General features: G+C 36.6%; 1 protein-coding gene across 1 annotated transcript in view; it reads right to left on the reverse strand.

The window, feature by feature from the left end:
- The window catches only part of MDGA2 (MAM domain containing glycosylphosphatidylinositol anchor 2), a 1,222,586-nt gene that overhangs the window by 468,151 nt on the left and 731,228 nt on the right, over positions 1–23,207 (reverse strand). Inside the window, 1 exon segment of the mRNA XM_007943667.2 lies at positions 13,061–13,193. Coding sequence (XP_007941858.2) covers positions 13,061–13,193 — 133 coding nt within the window.

The raw sequence follows: 23,207 nt of genomic DNA on the forward strand, positions 1-23,207 counted from the left end.
TCCTACTTCCGTAGTGATACTGCCTCGGAAACCCAAGGAGGGGTCGCTATGAGTCAGGGCTGACTTGATGGCACATAACAACAACAACAACAATATAAAAAGAAAAAAAAAAAGTTGCTGCTGAAGGGATTCCCACTGACAGGGAGCCCATGTGTTCCAGAGCAGTATTGTGCACTCCACAGGGTTTTCAGGCTGCTTTCCAAAGCAGATCTTCAGGCCTTTCTCACAAGGCATCTCTGGGTGTGGTCAAACTCAAACCACTGGTTAGTAGCCCAGTGCTAATGTTTGTGGCACCCAGGTATTCCCAAAGCTAAGAATATAAATACACTGCCATGGAGTTGATTGCAACTCAAATTGACCCTATAGGACAGAGTAGAATTGCCTCATAGAGTTTTCAAGGCTGTAAATCCTTATGGAAGCAGACTGCCTCCATCTATCTCCAGTTGGAGGTGCATTTGAATCACCAACTTTTTGGTTAACAGGCAAATGGTTTAACCACTACATCACCAGATCTCCTTTAGCTAGGAATACAGAATCATAAACGTTCTCAAAAAAGTTCCCTCTTTAAGTCGAGAGGGAAGTGAAACCTAATGAAGAATAGGCTATTTTCTTTCAATGGATGTTTTTTTCTTGTTTTGATTTAGCATATGTTATAAATTTATATCTGGAAATGTAAAGGGAATAGCATTCTAAACAGAACACTTTTAGTCATTCATAAGTCATCGTACTCTCATTGTTCATTTCTCTCAAACCTACATAGCCTTTCTTAAAGCTGTGAATACTGCTGTGATAAATTCACCTGTGTTCATCCAGGTTCTATGAATGAATTCATCTAAATTCTAATAAATGGTGCTGCTGATTACCTTCTCATATATGATATTAAGGCAATAAGATCAAAGATCCATATATCAAAGGAAGATGGCTGACAGTAGTGTCCAGCTATAGATGACAGTGAAATTCCTATTGCCATTTTCTTTGCTCTTAAACTGCTCATATATGACAATGGGTGGATCATTTCACATGAAAGAGAGTTTATGTATTTTTATTTCCCATAGCTATCAAAATTGCTATTATTTAAATATCATCATAATTTTCATAATACCATGAAAGATAAGATAGTTAAATCCCTCTGAACATAGTAGTGAACTACCAAGCATAGATCACAGGGTATAAAAAGTTTTCATTAATGTTAACAAAAATTGTTGGTCATTTATATTTTAATTTCCCTAGGTATTTAAAAAGAGCTCTGGTAGCATAGTGCCTAAGGCATTTGACTGCTAACAAGAAGGCTGGTTGTTCAAACCCACCAGCCACTCCTAGGAAGGAAGATTGGGTGATCCACTTCCGTAGGGATACCATCTCGGAAACCCAAGGAGGGGTTGCTATGAGTTGGATCCAACTATATGGCAGTGAGTTTGGTTTTTGTTTTGGAGGTACTAAAAGGAGCCCTGGTAGCAAAGTGATTTAGTACTTGGCTGCTGTTCAAATAGTCAGGGGTTTGAATGCACTAGCCACTCTGTAGGAGAAGGAAGTGGCCGTCTGCTTCCATAAAGATTTATAGCTTTGGAATCACTATGGGGCAGTTCTACTCTGTCCTACAGTGTCACTATGAATTGTGATTGATTCAACAGCAACTGATATGGACTATATAAATTAATAAGAAAAAATATACAAATCTATTATAGGGAGTGGGTCCTTGGTGGAGGAAAAGTTAACACACTTAATTGCTAACCAAAAGCTTGGAAGTTCAAGTACATTTAAAAGTACCTTGGAAGAAAGGCCTGGTGATCTATTTCCAGAAAACAAAAGAAACACAAACTCCATGCAACACAGTTCTACTCTGATGCATGGTGTCACTAAGACTCACAAGGATAAGATGACATCTGGTTTGATTTTAATTTTAGGGGCAGAGATGTTTCTTAATCTCTATCTTGCATGGCAATTCATTGAGAAAGACTGTAGACCAAAGACAGAAAAAGAAAGAGAGGAGGGAGGAAGAGGAGGAGGAGATACAAGTTTCCCCTGTTTATAAAGCTGGTAATACTTTAGTGATGACTCAGTTCCTTGGAGTGATGCACATATTTAAAGAAGACATCTTAATCTTAATTAGCTAATTTTTATAAATGCTAAGGTTGAGCAGACTAAATCAAGGGACCTATATAATTAAGGAAAATTAGCCCCACCTGTACCATTTCTTTACAGAATTCATCATAAATTCTAAAGCAGATACAAAATATGTTTCTCATCCTAATGTAGGAAACCTACTTAATTCTTATTTGCTTTTGAAATCTTGATATATAAACATATAAGAGCTTGAAATACATTAAAATAAATGGAAAAATTTTATCATAAATGCTATGTCTCCTTGTGTTAGAAATATACATAATCTGAGAAATTTTAAATAATTTATACTTAGTTACTATAATTACTGTAATTCAAAATACAGATATATTTATTCACATTCTAAATTTACAAATTTTAACACATTTATTTTAATAAGCTGTGAAGAATATGGTTCATTAAGAATTTACCAACCGAGAGCTAATATTCTTTTGCTTCCAAATGGGAGTAAGAAAACAATGAAAAAAACTCTTGGACCCTGCTACAGCACTGTGCCAATTGGCCAGTGTGCATTATAAGAAATTAACTAGTACGACATTTTAACTCTGCTAAAATTCCATAAAGTGTCATGATAAATTTTATGACAATTAGAGTACATATGACGAATTGTGATACTTCTGTGACAGAAGACAATTTTATAATATGTCAAGCACTCAGCAAGGACCAAAAAAATATTAGACATATTCTGAGGTATATATGTAAGTCTGAGCTCCACTATGATGCCAATTCATAGTAGGAGAGTTACAAAAAAAAACATTGCTGGTAAATCTACATACATATGTCACTGGCTATTAAAATAACTCCAAACATTGCTTTTCGAACCAATTCTAAAAATTTGGCTTTCATTTATTGAATTGATTCCTACTCATGAATGAATTCATGGAAATCGGTTTGATAACATTATATACTTTTAAAAAAAATAATATTGTATTGTGTTTTTGGTGAATGCTTACAAAACAAATTAGCTTACCATTTAACAATAACTACACAAACTATTCATGGAGCTCTGGTGGTACTGTGGTTAAGGCAGTTCCAAAGGTCACCAAAAGGTCATCGGTTCTACCTCACCAGCTACTCCATGGGAGAAAGATGAGACAATCTGCTTCCATTAAGATTTACAACTTTGGAAACGCTTTGGGAGTCGCTATGAGTAGTAATTAACTTGGTGACAGTGGTGTGGTAGTTAAGTTTGTGTCAACTTGGCTAGCCCTGGTCGCGTGGCTAGGCAGCTGGATGTAGTTATTCCCCATGGTGAAACTGGTAATTAACTCCAAGGTAGATTCTACTGGAACAGCTGAGTAGCTGTTTTAGGAATTTGGGTTACTCTCAGTATATAAGAAGCAACCTTGAGGAAGGTTCCCAGTCTTTTGGCATGCTTGAACCCTAACCATAGCCAAGTCATTGTTCAACAGCCTGCTGATCTTGGGACTTCATCTGGACTTGAATTAGTGGCCTACTATGTTGTTTGGTAACAACAGGACTGTGCTTTTTTACTTGTCAACCTTGGGTCTATCATCTTCACCAGCTGTCTGGATGAAGAAAAGCCTCCAGCTTCAGTGGGCCAGAATCAAGAGGCAGAGCTGAAGCCCAAGGTTGAGGGGCTTTCACCCAGCCCCTAAAGCCTGGCACTTTGAACTTGGACTTCTAGCTTCCAAAATCATAAGGGAGTAACTCCTGTTTGTTCATTCCATCCCATTTGTGGTATTTCTGTCAATCTGGCACTAGGTAACCAAAACAAGTGGCTTTAGGTTTGGTTTACACAAATTATTCAGACATTGGTTATATTTTTCATAATTTTTTTTTTCATTAATTCCCCTCAGGATGTTTCACACCAGGAATCTGGTTTCCTTTTTGGTTTTCTAATTCCAGGTCTTTGCACATATCATTATAATACTTTACTTTTATCTTCTGAAGCTTAAAAAACCAAAATGGAAGAAAACATTTGGTATTTCTCAAGCTGAAAGAAATGAAGAAAATTTCAAGCCACAAATTGCAATATTGAAGGATTCTCTGAGCAAAATATTGAAAGGTTCAGAAAACATCGAAAGAATATATACACATAGCTATGTGTATATGGGAGCTCTGGTAGCATAGTGGCTAAGACACTTGCCTGCTAACCAGACGGCTGGCGGTTCAAATCCACCAGCCACTCCTCGGAAGGAAGGTTGGGCAATCCTACTTCCGTAGTGATACTGCCTTGGAAACCCAAGAAGGGGTCGCTATGAGTCGGAGCCGACTCGACGGCACATAACAACAACAACACAATGTGTATATATCCACACATGTAAAAACCTATGCACATATATACATATATATACTTAGAAAAACTTAGTATTTTCTTGCATTTACCAAAAATGTGTTTTGTGTATGTGTGTATGTACTTCTTAGTGACATCGTTTACCTTGGTAAAACTGTATACATTTCACCTACATTCTGTCTTATCATTTCCATCACCAAAAGTAACAAGTTTCTACTATTTAAAGAATAGTTCTTCCTCTCTCCATCCACCAACCCTGTAACCACCAATGAATGCTGGCTTCTGTATCTATATGCATGTTTGTCTTTTTTAAAAAAGTAAGAGAATGCAATATTTTGCGATTGACTTATTTCACTCAGCATGTCTTCCAGATTCATACATGTTACGAGATATTTTGAGGATTCATCATTAGTCTTCATGATTTCATGGTATTCCATTGTATATATGTACCATATAGTGCTTAGCAACTCAAACATTGGTGGGTACTTAGGTTGCTTCCATCATTTTGCTGTTGTGAATAGTACTTCAAAGAACATAGGTGTGCATATGTCTGTTTCTGTAATGTTTATTAGAGCTCTGCTGGCATAGTGCCCAAGGTATTTGACTGCTAACCAGAAGGCTGGAGGTTCAAACCCACCAGCCACTCCTCCGAAGGAAAGTTGAGCAATCTACTTCTGTGGTGATACTGCCTTGGAAACCCAAGGAGGGGTCGCTATGAGTTGGATCCGACTCGACGGCAGTGTTTTTTTTTTTTTTTTTTTTAATATGTATATGTATGTGTATATTTGTTAGCACCTCTGGTAGCATAGTGCCTAAGGCACTTGACTGCTAACCAGAAAGCCGGCGGTTCAAATCCACCAGCCACTCCTTGGAAGGAAGGTTGGGCAATCTACTTCCCTAGTGATACTGTCTCAGCAACCCAAGGAAGGGTCGCTACAACAACATCTATTACATATAACAATATATTTGTTATTGTTGTGTGCTCTTGAGTCATCTCTGACTCATAGTGCCCCTATGTACAACAGAATGAAACTCTTCCCAGTCCCGTGCCAGCCTCAAGATCCATACTATACCTATACACACACATATATGTGTGTGTGTGTATGTATATATATATATACATGTATGTATGCATATGTATGTATGTGTATATATGTATGGTATATATGTATGCATTTATGTATGTGTGTGTGTATGTGTGTGTATATATGTATATATGGAGTGGTGTTGCTGGATCATAAGTTAGTTTTATTTATAGATTTTGAGGAAAGTGCCATAATATTTCCACAGTGGTTGTATCCTTTTACAGTTGACTTTTTTTTTTTTTTTGAATTCCAATCTCTCTAAAACTTCATCAGCATTTTTTTTTAATCAGTATCATTCTTGCATGGAACAAAGCCTATTATTTTATTATTATTTAAATAATTGTTCAAGCCTGTTAAAAATGTACATATAGCTAGTCCATCCCCCAGAAAGTCTTATTCATGAGGTATAAGATGGGCCCAGGAAAATACACTCCAATATGGGATTTTTCTGTGGAAAACACTTCTAAAATTCTTTCCTTCAGCAGACATTGTATCCATCTTAACTTGGTTTATATTTGGGCACTGTGCATATCAGGTCAATAGAAAGATTGCAATTTAAAAGTTCATGTGACTATAAGAAACCAAATCAAACCCATTGTTTGAAGTCGATTGCGACTCATGGTAACTCCAAGTGTGCAGATTAGAACTGCACTCCAGAGGCTGTTCAAGACAGTGACCTTTCATATAAGATCAGCAGACCTTTCTGTGGGTGGGTTGGAACTGCCAACCTTTCTGTTAGTTCTCAAGCACTTAACCATTTGTGACATTCAGGGACTATTTGACTATAGAGATGTTGAAAACAAATTTGTCTATACCCAAAGTGGATTGTTGTTGTTAGGTGCCATCAAGTTGGCTCTGACTCATTGCCAACTCACAAACAGCACAACAAAATACTGTCCGATCTTGCGCCACCCTCACAATATTTACTCTGCTCAAGTCCAAAGTCACAGCCATTGGGTCAATCCATATCATTGAGGGACTTCCCCTTTTGCTGACTCTTTATCAAGCATGATATCTTTCTCCAGGGACTGGTATTTTCTGAAAGCGTGACCAAAGTATGTGAGATGAAATCAGGCCATTCTCGCTTCTAAGGAACATTCCCACTGTACTTCTTCCCAGACAGATTTGTTCGTTCTTCTGGAAATCCAAGTACTCTTCTCAAACACTGCAGTTCACATGCTTCAGATCTTCTGTCCTCCTTATTCATTGTCCAGCTTCCACATGCATATGAGGCTACTGAAAATACTATGGCTTGGGTCAGGCACTCCTTAGTATTCAAAGTGATATAATTGCACTTTAAGACTCTAAAGAAGTCTTTTGCAGCACATGTGCCAGTGCAATCTATTGTCTGATTTCTTGACTACTGCTTCCAATGGATGTTGATTGTGGATCCAAGTAAAATGAAATCCGTGCCAACTTCAATCTTTTCTCCATTTATCATGATGTTGATTATAGTCCCGTTGTGAGGATTTTTGTTTACTTTATGTTGAGGTGTAATCCATACTGAAGACTATAGTGTTGCGTCCATTTGTTGAAACATCTCAATGAGCCCAATTACTGGAGCCTTGTGTTTTTTTTTTGTTGTTGTTTTGTTTTGTTTTTCACCTATTCTTCTCCTTAAGTGGCTCAATGTTGATCAATTTTTTTTCATACAGTGATTGTATATTCCTTCCATATTCTTTTGATGTTTCCTGCACTGTTCAGTGTTTTGCCTTTAGAATTCTTCAATATTGCAACTAGAGGCTTGAATTTTTTCTTCAGTTCTTTCCCTTTGAGTAATGCTGAGTATGTTATTCCTTTGTTTTTCTAATTCCACGTCTTTGCACATTTCCTTATAATACTTTGTATTCTTGAGCCACCCTTTGAAATCTGTTCAGCTTTTTTTTATTTCATTATTTTTCCATTCACTTTAGCTACTCTCCATTAAAGAGCAAGTTTCAGAGTCTCTGCTGACATCCATTTTGGTCTTTTCTTCCATTCTTGTCTTTTAATGACCATTTGCTTCATCATCTATGGTGTTTTTCATGCCATCCCACCACCTCTCTGATCTTCTGTTATTAATGTTTACTGTCAGGGTGAATTGCTTGATGTGGCCCTTCTAGGCATTGTTTTCCATTCTGTGATGTATTGTAAATCCCATTATCCATGCCTGTTTGGGGTTGTGTGGTAGTTAAGGTCAGGTGTCAATCTGACTGGGCAGCTGGTAGTAGTCATTCCCCCAAATAACTAGCAATTGGCTCTGTGGTGGGATTTGCTGTGAGCAACTGAGTAGCTGATGATTGTTAAAACCAACCACTTGGGTTATTGCTGTTGGAGCAACACAGGTGGGATGTATCTTGAGTCCTGCCTTGCTGGAGGATATAACTCAAATCACCACCCTTAGCTTCCTGGAGGGTATACCTACGAATCTCCTGGGAAGGTTTGCTCTCCTCTTGCCCCGGTTCTGTGTTTGGCTCATCCTCGTCTCACCCCTGGATTTGGGACAGCAGCCGTCATCTGATCTGCTGATCAAGGTTCACCAAACCCCGAGAACTGGGAGGATCCTCCAGACCCACTCACAGACCTGGGACTTGCCAGCCTGCCAGCCTCCACCACTACTATGTGAGACAATCCCTTGGGTGTCTGTGAGTTCTGTGAGGCATTACAGTGAAATACAGAACCCTAATACAGGGAAGATTACTGGGAGGAGGAGGAGTTAATGTCTGAAATGATGGAGTGGCACAGTAATTTGGACATTTGGGACATCTTTAACCTCTACTTCATGGGGACTGGCCTTGTGCTGATCTTTCTAAGATAAATTGTTCAAGCAACTGTGTCAAATTTATTCTTCAGATGGTCTCTAAATTCAGATGGAGTATAATTAAGGTTGTGTTTTGACTCTCATGGACTTGTTTTAATTTTCTTCAGCTTCAACTTGAACGTGCATGTGAGCAATTGATAATCTGTTGTTCCACATTCAGCTCCTGGCCTTGTTCTGTCTGATGACATTGAGGTTCTACATTACCTCCTTCCACTCATAGGGACCCCTCCTTGGGTTTCCGAGGCAGTATCTCTATGAAAGTAGATTGCCCAATCTTCCTTCTGAGGAGTGCTGGTGGGTTTAAACTTCCAGCCTTCTGGTTAGCAGTCAAATGCCTTAGGCACTACGCTACCAGAGCCCCCCTCCTCTTTCCACAGACATAGTCAATTTCCTGTGTATTGCATCTGGTGATGTCCATGTGTATAGTCACTGTTTATACTGTTGAAAAAAGGAATTTGCAATGAATATATCTTTGGTCTTTCAAAATGTTATCATATGATCTCTGGCATCGTTTCTGTCACCATGGCCATATTTTCCAAGTACCGATGCTGCTTCTTTGTTTCCAACTTTTACATTCCAATCACCACTAAATGTCAATACTTTTTGATTGCATGTTTGGTCAATTTCAGACTGAAGAATTTGGTAAAAAGTCTTCAATTTCTTCATCTTTGGCTTTAGTGGTTGGTGCATAAATTTGAATAATAGCAGTATTAACTAGTCTTCCTTGTAGGCATATGGATATTATCTTATCACTGACAACATTGTATTTAAGGATAGATCTTGAAACATTCTTTTTCACAGTGAACATGACACAATTTCTCTTAAATTTCAGCACTCCCATTATAGTAGATCTTTTGATAGTCAGCTTCAAAATGACCAATATTAGTCCATTTCAGCTCACTAATGCCTAGTGACCCTTCATTTTTGACAACTGTCAATTTTACTAGATTCATACTTCATACATTCAACATGCCTATTTTTAATGGATGTGTGCATCTGTTTCTTTTCATTTTGAATTGTGCCACATCAGCAAAGGAAAGTCTAGAAAGCTTTACTTCATCCATGTCATTTCGGTCGACTCTACTTTGAAGAGCTAGCACTTCACCAGTGAGTGCCTTCCAATCTGAAGAGCTCATCTTCTGGCAGTATATTAGATAGTGTTTCACTGCTACTCATAAAGATTTCCAGTAATAGACAGTGTTTCATTGTTGTTCTAAGGTTTTTACTGGTCAATTAGATGGCTCAATTCTTCTTTCCAGCCTGTCTTATTCTGGAAGTTCTTCTGAAATCTGTCCATTATGGGTGGCTCTGCTGGTACTTAAAATACTCATGGCATAGCTTCCAGCATCACAGTAACTGCAAGCTGCCACAATATGACAAACTGACAGACAAGTGGTGGTAAAGGACACTATCCAATTAAGATTCAAGATCTTAATTAAGATAACACTTTCATAAACATATTGCTTTACAGTGGACATTAGTCAAACATGTTACAGTATTTATAATAGAATATTCTCTTTCTTGATAAGGTACACATTACCCTGGACATTTTGCAAGCTAAAAGTTAAAAGTAAGGGAACTGTACCTATGTTGCTTACAGATTAACATGAATGAGAACAATAAATAGCACATGACTCTCACACCAGTGTTAGAAGAGCAATCAACCAGCCTGTATTCACTCATTTTCATTTTATAGATCGGTTTGGATGAAGATGCTCAAAGCTAATTTATTTCTGCTATAATATGAGAGCTACCTCAATGATTCCATCTATTTGAAATGCACAAAGTCTTGCAACTCTGAGCACAACCAGATGGGGAAATTGCTGAAGCAAACCTGGTTTGCATATTTAAAGTACCAAGCATATGACATGCTTGATTATAGCTATCAAAGTCAACCAAGGTACTAGCTTATATTTTTTAACTCAAATTTTTACCATAACTCTGATGTTCATTTGGTAGTGCACCTCAATCTACAATCTCAATTCATTAAATAAATCCATTCATTAAATCTCAATTCATTAAATAATTCATAAAGGAGGAAAATAGGTTATTTTGTTTGTTCAGTCTAGATACACAATACTCAATCTGAAAAAAGAAATGGGACAAAAAATTGAAATATTAAACAAAACATATATATTTGTAGTAGCTTTGTGCCCTCCATACAAAAAGTGGTCAAGTTTCTATGTTCTGAGCTGGCAATTATCAAAAATCATCATTTTGATAATCTACCTCTTTAGGCTCTATAGTAAGATGTCTGTATTTTTTAATTTCTAATAAAATACAGTGGCTAATATTTAATTTCATTTTCTCCAGCTCCAAGAATAACATCTTTTCAGTTTCATGGTTAAAATAACTCTTCAAACACATGAATAAATCTTGTACTCACCCTCTTATTAACTGTGGGACATTGGGGAATAATAAAAACATATATTTTGGCAACATAAATATATTAAATATAATTCTATTGTATTTTTTAGTCTTTAAAGTATTTTCGTGTATGTTGTTTTAGCTTAGGCACTAACGAAACCAGTGGGGATATTTTAATGTCTATAGGCTAATTTGGTATTTGTGAGATTATGGAAAAAGACACAATAAAGAAATATTTACCTGCTTAACTCTCATTATTTACAAAGATAAACCAAGATAATAAACTTTAAATACCTTAAAAACTAATAAAACTTTTAAGTGTGAGGTAGTAACAAAAGTAATAATATAACCACTATTTTGTTCTTTCTTCCTAGATATTCCAGTCCAAAACCCTTACCCATTCCCTGAGACATGATTCTATTTTATTTTTTATTTTTCTCTTTGGACCATCTGGGTTTTTTTTAAAAAAATATTAAAGAAACTAAGAAAAACAAAATTAGTTACAATACTTCACAATACCTTTCCTGCCAAGTAGAATAACATAATTATACCTAATTCTTACATGTTAATCTCTAATTTTTATTTCTTAATATCCTATTTCCTTTTTTAAATGATGAGATTATTATGTTTTATAAGTTCTGGGTCCACTAAGTTTTTGCATACTTTTTTCTGCCATATAATGCTTTCAATTTCTCATTTTTACTAATAAAGTTTAATTTTCACTTCCAGTCTTCTTGAATTTTCCTTTAATGACTTTTATTTGGTGATTACGGAGACCTTCTTTAGTTTAAAGTAATTTAAATCATAGCCAAATATCTGTATGCCTATCATTGTTGAAGAGGTGCTTTGGTGGTATAGTGGTTAAAGTAATGGCCTGTTAACCCAAAGGTCTGTGGTTAAAACCCACCAGCTGCTCTGTGAGAGAAAGATGAGCAATCTACTTTTGTAAAGATTTACAGTCTTGAAAACCCTGTGGGGCAGTTCTCCTCTGTCCTAACGGGGCACTATGAGTTGGAATCCACTCAATGACAGTGAATTTGGTCTGAACACACACACACACACACACACACACACACACACATATATATATATATATATTTTTTTTTTTTTCCCTATGCCAATAAAGTCCTATGTTTAATCTTTGTACCAAATAAGCTAGTTGAAGTTACTGAGCAGCTCATTCTTGGAAGAACTAATTAAGTGTGAATAATTAAGGTACTATGTTCTGTATACTTTATGTATTCCCACTCATCTAATACTTCCTAAATCTTATGAGTTTTTGAGGAGACTGAAGCACAAAAACTGAAGTGACCTTATTCATCATTCTCTAAGAAGTTAGTAAGTGGCAGAAACCAGAATCCAAATGCAAGAACACTAACCCTCACACTTTTAAAGGCATTTATTAATGGGCATGTGGGGGGAAAGCATAAAGGACTTTTTAGTTTACTATAATTATTTGAAAGTAATATTTATATGTTAAACTTCACTTAAGATCTGAGTTTGTCTAAGACAGTTCAAATTCCCATTTATTATGGTGTCTATTAGGAAAAAAAAAAAAAAAACAACTCAGTGCCCTGGAGTCAGACACAACTCATAGTGACCCCTCCTTGGGTTTCTGAGGACATATCACTACGGAAGTAGATTGGCCAACCTTCCTTCTGAGGAGTAGCTGGTGGGTTTGAATCGTCAGCCTTCCGGTTAGCAGTCAAATGCCTTAAGCACTACACCACCAGAGCTTCTATGGTGATTCAATATACACAATCATATTAAAGACAGTTCTTCTCATGCATTCTCTCTTTCCCTCTCTGTCTCTGTCTCTTTGACTCTCTCTACACTATACCCACTTTTCGCTGTTAATTTAGCAATTTTTTCTTATTCTGCTTTCAGTTCTTCTTAGGTCTATATTACTAAACACATGATGACTTAATTTAAGTTTCAGTCTTGGTAATGTTTTGACATTTTCCAAAAAAACACACCTAAAAATACCTACCTAAAATTACCAATTAGTTTTCTTTACTTGAAATAGAGTAAAAGAAAGGTTATTTTATTTTATCTGGCTTTGGAAATACAGAACACATTTAGCAACTCAGATCATGAATTATTCTATGAAAAATCTTTAATATTTTTCCAAAGTCTATTTGAGTAGAATATAGGCTTGCTTGTGATGTTTATGACTGCAATATTTTAAGGAACTCTAAATTTGCAGGTTATATACACAAACACATTACATGGGGCATGGGGTATATTTCAATGAAATTTTACTGTATGTATTCACCAAGAGACTTTCAGATACCTCAAAACTTTGTGGGAAAAAACTGATTTGTCCTTACATATGTTGTATAAATCATTCGGTCTATTAAAAGGTTAATGAACTTTTTAAAACATTAATTGTGAATAGTAGACATATAATATACAGAGATAGTTCCATACCTGTTTTATTCGAAAGTCTAAATGACACCATCTTATCAGGAATATTACATACATTCCTCACTGAAGCAATGCAGCTATAATTAGCATAGTCCTGAGGTCGAAGGTTCTTTAGTTTTAAGATCTTTGTTTCACCCTGAAAATGTAGAAAAGGTCATTAAAAAAAGACAAAAGTAGCTAGAATGAATACATGAGTTGAGCCTTTGGATTATATTACTATCAGAATATGGCAGATTGTATAATTTTTTTAAGGAAAATATCCTAATCCCCAAAATCTATATCTTTAAGAAATGCTATAATATGCCCAGAGAGAAAATATCTCTGACAAAATCTAACAGCCTACAATGAAAATTCATAATGGTTTCTTTCTTTTTTTTTTTTTCCAAAAATAGCTTCCTAGGGGGGAATAATCTATTTCTGGTGGTATTTATGCAAATTACTATTCAAAGATCAAACCACGTATTTAATAATAGAGTTTAGTCAAAAAACACTGCAATCCGTACAGACTTCAACATCAAGTGTTATAAAAGAAAAGGGTTCTATAGAAGAGCTTAACACTATTGACAGAACAAAGTTAATGAAGTAAATCTAATGAAAGATAATGAAATTTATATACATAAATAGTTTGTGCATATGAAACAATGATAACAGCAGATCTAAAACTGAGTAAAATAAGTATTTATGAGTTTTTCTATATTATTATTGTTATTTTACGTCCAGGAGTTCAAGCTTTGGTTATCCCAGGTAAACCTGCAAATTTTTAGATAGCCCCAAATCAAGCAAGTGGCTAGAGTATGTGCAAACATATTTTGAGCAGGGAAACACCAGAACTGTGATAGTTACAGTTATGTGTCAGCTTGGTTGGGCCTGGTTTTGAGTGGGTAGGCAGTTGGATGTAGTTATTCCTCTTGATAAGACTGGTAATCAACTCCATGGTGGAATCTATGGTGAGCAGCTGCCTTAGGGATGTGGTCTGCTTCCAATATATAAGAAGAAGCTTTGAGAAAGGTCTTGAGCTTCTTGGCACATTTGGATCCTGCATTTGGCTGAATTATCAGTGAGTGTTCTGCCATGTTGTCTGTCAATCTTGGGACTGTCTCTGGACTTGAACTAGTGGCCTGCCATGTTGCTTGATAATCATTGGACTGTGCCATTTTACTTGTTGACCTTGGTTTGTCAGCCTCAGCAGCCAGCACCTGCCTGAGTTAAGAGACAACTCCAGCTCCAGTGGGCCAAGAGCAAGAGGCAGAGCTGAAGCCCAAGGTTTAGGCGCCTGCACCCAGCCCCCAGAGCTGAAACTGAACTCAGACTTCTAGCCTTAAACTTTAAGAGAATAAATCCCTGTTTGTCAAAGCCATACACTTGTGGTATGTGTGTTACAGCAGCACTAGCGGTCCAAAACAAGAACCATTAGATTGACACTGTTCAAAGTTAAAAACAAAAAGACAACAATAAAAGAAACATTCCAGCTCAATTAAAAGTAATTCTCCATGGATTTCTTTGCCTTCTAAAGTCATTGATCATCTCAAAAATTGTTTCTCTCATAAATAATTATGGCGATGGTAAAATCAGTGCCTTAATGGCTTCATATTGGTATAGCAATTTTAAGAATTTTCTTTTTCTCAGATAATATTTATAAGGAACAATGTGTTGCCTTTATTGTACTTGAGTAACACAAATCAAGGGATCCCTGATGGTGCAATAGTATGAACTCGGCTGCTAACTGAAAGGTTGGTGTTCAAACTCACCCAGCTTCTCCGTGGTAGAAAGACCTGGTAATCTGCTCCCGGTAAAGATTACAACCTAAAAAAAAATTATGGGGCAGTTCTACTCTTTTATATGGGGTCACTATGTGTCAAAATATACTTGATGGCACCTAACAATAACAACAACAACATCAATAAGCCCTGGGAATTGGATACACTATTGAGAAGTGTTAGGACACTTAGTGACTTAATACATACAGTCAGTCCCTGTCTGTCTATTTGCAAAAAGCTTGCCCAGACAGAGGTGTACCAAGTTTTTAAAATAGACTGTAATACAATTGATAGAAAAATGTGTCAAATGTTTTCCTAGTTCAATGTGCACAGGCATTGTGGCTATAACTCCTTTCATTCACTGTCAAAATTCAGTCTTAAATCATTAGCATTTTCCTCAGTGGAATAAACAACCATCTTTGATCTTTACATTTTTCTTTTGGAAAGGCAATGTACTTTTTGTACACAAACAAATGAAAATATATACTCACGAATTTCACAATCTCTGTGGGATTCTATAACTTAATATTGAAAACATGTTTTCAATGTAGTACAATGTTTGCAAATATATTAACAGTATGGAATGCTTAGATAAGTGTGCTTACTTAGAAATCATAGATTTAAAATAATGTTAAAATGATACCAATTGACTCAAGTTTATTTATTTATTGTTTTTTTATTTTTCACATTTTGAGATTTTTATTACTCTTTGCTCTGTGATTGTTTTTGCTCACTTTCCTTTGCATTTCTTTCTCTGTAACCTTTAAGTATTGTCATTCCTGGTTTCTATTTTCCCCACAGTTACTCTACTTTATACAATTTCTTGGTGTGATCTTATCCTTGCTAGAATTTCTACCACAAGCTGTATTCCCCTAACCTTCATGTGTATATCTCTATCCTAGACTTCCCCTTTAACTTCAAATGCCGATACCAAATTTTCACCTCAAAATGTCCATTTTGATGCCTCACAGAAATTCAAAATCTACTACTCTAAACCTACAGTTCCCACAAGAATTTTAAACTTTCAATATAACTTCATATATTCAGTATCACACTCTCACTGGTTATCGTTCTTGTTGTTAGGCACCATTGAGTTATCTCCAACTCATAGAAACCCTATGCACAGCAGAATGAAACACCTCCGGGTCCCACACCAGCTCCATGATCCCTGCTATACTTGAGCCCATGGTCACAGCCACTATGTCAATCCATCCCATTGAGGGTCTTCCCCTCTTTTGTCGACCCTCCACCTTACCAAGCATGATATCCTTCTCAAGGGATTGGTCCCTTCTGACAAGATGACCAAAGTAGGTGAGGTGAACTTGGGCCATTCTCGCTTCCAAGGAGCATTCTAGCTGCACTTCTTCCAGGACAGATTTGTTAGTTCTTTTAGTAGTCCATGGTACTTTCAGCCTTCTTAGCCCGCACCACAACTCAAAAGCATCAATTCTTTGGTTTTCCTTATTCATTGCCCCACTCTCACATGCATATGAGGCAATTGAAAATATCATGGCTAGTGTCAGGCACACCTTAGTCATCAAGGAGATGTCTTTGCTACTCAGCACTTGTAAGAGGTCTTTTGCAGCTGATTTGTCCAGTGCTATACAACAACAACAACATAGGTCTTCTGATGTCCTGATTGCTGTTTCAATTGGAGTCAATTGCAGAACCAAGCAATATGAAGTCTTCACCAATTTCAATCTTCTCTCCATTTATCGTGAGATGCTGCTTGTAGGTCTAGTTGTGAGGATTTTTATTTTCTTTATATTGAGATGTAATCCATACTGGAGACTATAGTCTTCAATCTTCATCAGTAAGTGATTCAAGTCTTCCTCACTTTCAGCAAGCAAAGTTGTGTCTTCAGTGTATTGCAGCTCAGCTTATCACAGGTTATTAACGATTCTTCCTCCAATCCTGATGCCATGCTCTTCTTCATATGGTCTAGCTTCTTTGATTATTTGCTCAGCATATAGATTGAATAAGTATGGGGAAAGGATACAATCCTGACGCATCCCTTCTTGATTTTAAACCATGCAGTGTCCTCTTGTTCTTGTCCTGGTCTAAGTACAGGTCCCTCATGAGTACAATTAAGTGTTCTGGAATTTCCATTCTTCTCAGTGTTACCCATAATTTGTTATGATCCACACAATCAAAAGCTTTGGCATAGTCAATAAAACACAAGTAAACAGTTTTCTGGTTTTCTTTGCTTTGAGCCAAGATCCAACTGACATCAGCAATGATATCCCTCATTCCACGTCCTCTTCTGAATCCAGCTTGCATTTCTGAAAGTTTTCTGTCAATATACTGCTGCAACCATTTTTGAATTGCCTTCAGTAAGATTTTACTTGTATGGGATATTAATATGACAAAACCACCAAACTCACTGCCTTAGAGTCAGATCCATCTCATAGAGACCCCTCCTTGGGTTTCCGAGGTGGTACCACTACAGAAGTAGATTGTCCAGCCTTCCTTCTGAGGAGTGCTCATGGGTTTGAACCGCCAGCCTTCTGGTTAGCAGTCAAATGCCTTAGGTACTATTCCACCAGAGCTCCCAATATTAATGATATCACTCAATAATTTCCACATTCTGTGGGATCACCTTTCTTTGGAGTGGGTACAACTATGGATCTCTTCCAGTCAGTTGGCCAGGTAGGTATCTTCCAAATCTCTTAGCATAGCATAATGTGTCCCTCCAGTGAAGCACCTGTTTGTTGAAACATCTCAATGGGTATTCCATCAATTCCTGGAGACTTGTTCTTTGCCTATTCCTTCAGTGCAACTTCTACTTCTTCCTTCAATAACATTGGTTCTTGAACATATGTCACCTCCTGAGATGGATGAAGATTAACCAAGTCTTTTTGGTACAATGACTCTATGTATTTCTTCCATCTTCTTTTGATGCTTCCTATATCATTCAATATTTTGCCCATAGAATCTTTCAATATTGCAACTAGAGGCTTAATTTTTTTCTCAGTTCTCTTGGCTTGAGAAATCCCAAGCACGTTCTTCCCTTTTGGTTTTCTGACTCCAAGTCTTTGCACATTTTGTTATAATAATTGACTTTATTTTCTCAAGCTGCTCTTTGAAATTTTCTGTTCATCTTTTATCTTGTCATTTCTTCCATTTGCTTTAGCTACTCTCCACTCAAGGGCAAGTTTCAGAGTCTCTTCTGACATCCTTTTGGGTCTTTTCTTCTTTTCTCATCTTTTTAATGACTCTTGCTTTCTTCGTGGATGATGTTCTTGATGTAATCCCACAATTATTCTGATTTTCATCATTGGTGTTCAATGCATCAAATCTATTCTTTAGATGGTTTCTAAATTCAGGAGGGATATATTCAAGGTCATATTTTGGCTCTTGTGGGCTTGTTCTAATTGTCTTCCACTTCAAGTTGAACTTGCATATGAGCAGTTAATGGTCTGTTCCACAGTCAGCCCCTGGCCTTGTTTTGGCTGAAGATACTGAGCCTTTCCATTGCCTCTTGCCACAGATGTAGTCCATTTGACTCCTATGTACTCCATCTAGTGATGTCCACATGTATAGTCGCTGTTTGCATTGCTAAAAAAAGGTATTTGCAATGAATAAGTCATTGTTTTTGCAAAATTCTGTCGTGATCTCCAGCATTATTTCTTTTATTAAAATTAAAATTTCCAGCTGTTGGTGATTCTTCTTTGTTTCCAGCTTTTGCATTCCAGTCACCAGTGATAATTAACACATCTTGATTGCACATTTGGTCAATTTCAGACTGCAGAAGTTGACAAAAATCTTCAATTTCCCCATCATTGGCTTTGTGGTCGGTGCATAAATTTGAATAATAGTAGTATTAACGGGTCTTCCTTGTAGGCATATGGATATTATCCTATCACTGCCAGCATTGTACTTCAGGACACATCTTGAAACATCCTTTGCAATGATGAATGACTCTATGTATTTCTTCCATCTTCTTTTGATGCTTCCTACACCATTCCTCTTCAAGTTGTAATTCCCAACATAATAGATCATATGGCTGAATGATTCTAAATGGTCAAAACCAGTCCATTTCAGCTCAGTAATGCCTAGGATATCAATCTTTATGTGTTCCCTTTCATTTCTGACAACTTCTAATTTTCCTAGATTCATACTTCATACATTCTATGTTCCGATTATTAACGGATGTTTGCAGCTTTTTCTCCTCAATTTCAGTCATGCCACATCAGCTAATGGAGGTCCCAAAAGCTTTACTTTATCCATATCATTAAGGTTTTTTCTATTCTGCTGATGCAGTTCTTTCCCACTCGTATTTTGAGTGCCTTCTGACTAAGGGGCTGGTCTTCCTGCACTGTAATTGGACAATGTTTCTGGGCTATTCATAAAGTTGCTCAGTAATGTATCAGTGTTTCTCTACTATTCATAAGGTTTTCCCTGGCCGATTCTTTGATAAGCGGATGGCCTCTTCCTTCTTCCTAGTTGGTCTCAGTCTGTAAGCTGCATTGAAACTTGTGCAACCCTGTTGGCATTTGAACCACCATTGGCTCAGCCTCAAGCCTCACAGCAATGTGCAAGCCACCAAAATAAGACATACTGACAGACAAGTCCATCTTCCTTAGTTGTTCGAAACCTGTCCACCCTCCCTTTACCTGGATCCTACCTGGATCCTGTGGCTTTGCTGTCCCCAGCATTCCCTTCCCTTTCCAGCCTTGGCCTGTCTCCTTCCCCTTACCTGGTTCCTGTGTTTTTTTTTTTCCCCCTTTTGTTTTTCTAACTCCAGGTCTTTGCACATTTCATTATAGTAATTGGCTCTCACCTGGATCCTTTTATTGCACTTTAAACATAGTCATCTTCTACTAATTGTTAAAATAGTACTTTCCATCCTGCTTTTATCTGGAAAACTTCTAATTATGCTTAGCATGTAAGCAAGTATAATGATGCATACTATGACTAGCAATACATAACCTGGACATGCCATCTCTTTGCATAGATCACACAAATAACTTGCTATTGTTCATACAATAAAACAGAAAACTATCAACATGGCTTTCAACCCTACGGTCTGCATTCTTCTTGCCTTCTCAGTCCCATCTCATTTTTTTAGAGCCTTATATACATCCAGCATTCTCCTGCCACAGACCCTTTGCACATACCTGGCTCTTCATTTCTCTATGCCTAATGAACACTATCTCATTTTTTTGTTCCCAATATTTCTTGCTTCCATAGGTAAGCCTTTCCTCACTATCAGAAATAGGAAGAATATTGATGTTATGAGATCTGCTTGTGTGTGTTATTAACAGATTATATTTACATTTATTTTGGTAATGATTTATTTTCTGCAAGATATTTCCTCTTGCCAGTAAGTATTCCCAAAGTAAGGATTATATGCATCTTGCTTTCAGTATTATATCACAGGGACCTAGCACAGAACCTACCATAGACATGTTTTAATTAATAATTCTTTAATTAAAGGTACTATAAATACCTATCATTCCCTACTCTAGGCTTTGCTTTCTACATATGTATTTTTTCCAGAATTTAGTACCTGCTTGGCATTTGATATAAACTCAATACACTTTAAATAAATGAAATATAATCAGAGAGTAAATGCACTTAAGGAAAAGTGTCCAACTATATTATAGATCTCAATATATATTTATGTACATAATTAAAAAGGGAAAAGATCTATTTCTTTCATAATAATTTATCTAAAGTTTTGGTTTTGAGGGAATTTGCACTGAAGACAGTATCAGAATCAGGCAAAAACTGAATCCTAACACAAGAAATAAAATTTAAATGAAAACAAACAAATATAAATGAACATGATATATATAATCAGTAAGCAGTGAAATAAATAAGTAAATGGGTTTCCATTGAGTTGATTCCCATCCATGGCAAAAGGTAGCAGGGTAGAAATCTGCCCCACAGGGTTTTCAACTGCTGGAAGTAGATTTCTAGGCCTTTCTTTGAAGGTGCCTCTGGATGGACTTGGATCTCCAACTTTTCAGTTAGCAGCCCAGCGAGTTACCTGTCTTCTCTACTTAGGGACTCCAAAATACATACTAAGTATATCATACATATAAATAGATACATAATGTATATATGTGTATTTATGTGCATATGTGTGTGTGTGTGTGTGTATATATATATATATATATGTACATATATATATATATATACACACAAAAAAAAGGTGTCCAAAGAGAATTAGACAATGTAACTACTCCAGCAAGAAAACAACCTGTAATCTTTTTGAAATTTCATTATTTATAGTCAGCAATCTAAAGGAAATAAGACAGCGATAATCATGCTTTAATACATGCAAAAGATGGACAATGCCATTTAGATGTATATTTAATGATAGATTTTTTATTCACATAGAGGTAATTATACTGTCAGTAATTGTGTTTTTGTTTCCACTGACAAATTATTGTAATCTATATTTTCCTGATACCATTTTCAATGCTTCACTGAAACTTTAACCCAAAAATGTCATTAAACTTCTCTGTTTAACACTTTAGATTACTTTTGCTACTTTAACAGGCCCTCCTATGTAAATAATTAATTATAAACATGATAATTATACATTTCATTTTTTATATTTCATTTTCTCTCTTACGTATATAATTGATTACCTTATTTTACTAATATATTCCTAGTGGAAACTGATCCATTATCATAGTCTCAAATAGTATCTATGTATGTTGTTGTTGTTATGTGCCGTCGAGTCGGGCCCGACTCATAGCGACCCCTCCTTTGGTTTCCAAGGCAGTATCACTACAGAAGTAGATGGCCCCATCTTCCTTCTGAGGAGTGGCTGGTGGGTTTGAACCACCAGACTTCTGGTTAGCAGTCAAGTGCCCTAGGCACTATGCTACCAGAGCTCCTGTATCTTTGTATAGGTAACTAATAAATCTCTATAAAAATAACACTTCCACACACTACCAATTAAATCTAGCTTTTCCTAATTTTTCCTGTTTTTTTAGTGGTTGTGTTTATTAGTGACTACTCCCTTGCACTTTAATCTTTGCCCACCTAGGTTTCTGAAGTAATCTATCCTGTTTTTCTAATTCTCTTTGGTGACTCTGTTGTTGTTGTTTGTTTGTTGATTCCTATTTTTGCTTTATCATTCATACCTCCACACACACACACTCACACACAGATTAACAGAAAAAAAAAAACAACCTTCCTTCTTTACCTTCTAACAAGCAAATGAGTTAGACTTGTTTCTTCTGTTTCCATATCATACAAGTTTTCTTTTCACTCCTTCTTGACTTCTCTGACCATGCCTGATCTCCCCATCTTTATCTCCATCTCTGACCTTCACTTTCAACTTATGTTCTTAGAAAATTGCCTAGTGAGCATTTTCATCTGAATGTTACAGTGTCATATTGAACTCAGGGAGTTCACCATCCTCCCGCTTACTGACTTCACAACCTCATCTCACTTTCTTCTGAGATTGTTACTTTTTTATTGATAACCACTATCATTCTCCATCTGGTGGCATAGTGCCTAAGGTATTTGACTGATAACCAGAACTCTAGCAGTTTAAACTTGCCAGCCACTCCTCAGAAAGAAGGTTGGGCAATCTACTTCCATAGTGATATTGCCTTGGAAACCCAAGGAAGGGTCGCTATGCGTCGGGTCTGACTCCACAGCAGTAACCTTGGCTTGGAGTGTGATCATTTTCCTTATAGTCCAAACTCTGAACTTGTCATCATTGACCCCTTCACTATTTTTCACACTACATTCAGTGACATCAAATGCTTTTGATTCATCCTTTAATATTTCTTTCATAAACCCATTACCATTCCCAATCACATAGGCTTTCTATTTACTTTACCTCCTCATCAAACACTGATTTCACAAATAATGCTTGAGTGCTTATTTTGCTTAAGGTAATGTGCTGACAATTACAGAGAACTGTGGCTCCTTCACCCTAATTGTTCTGTATGCTGTCACCATACCTTCCTCATGTCATTTCTACATTGGAAAACCCTAAGTAACTCCCTTTCCCCAAAAGACTGTTACAAAAACCTTTGTTTGTCAATTGAAACTTCATGCATTTTAAGAAAACTACTTTTTCTTTACTTCTCAGAAAAACCTTTATTTTCATCCAATTAGTTTCATCACTTCATAGAGGTGATACTTTATGATTTCCAGTCCTGTACCTTTCTTTATGAAAACATAGGGTCATGGTTTCATGGGACATCCCCCTTAATATATTTAGTGCTACCTCCTAGTTTGTTGCATAGTGCCTGGGATCTTAAAAGCTCACCAGTGGCCGTCCCAGGCACAATTGGTCTCTAACCTGGAGCAACAGAGAAAGAAAGCAAGTCAAGATTAGGAGAAGGAGAACCCTTTTGCGTATATAGTACTGAGTTGTAAGTGAAGGCAAACATGGGTATATGGATGGATAGATAGGT

Source organism: Orycteropus afer, unplaced genomic scaffold (genome assembly GCF_000298275.1).
Source record: "Orycteropus afer afer isolate SDZICR_OR568_19922 unplaced genomic scaffold, OryAfe1.0 scaffold00111, whole genome shotgun sequence".
In the NCBI taxonomy this organism is placed as follows: Eukaryota; Metazoa; Chordata; class Mammalia; order Tubulidentata; family Orycteropodidae; genus Orycteropus; species Orycteropus afer.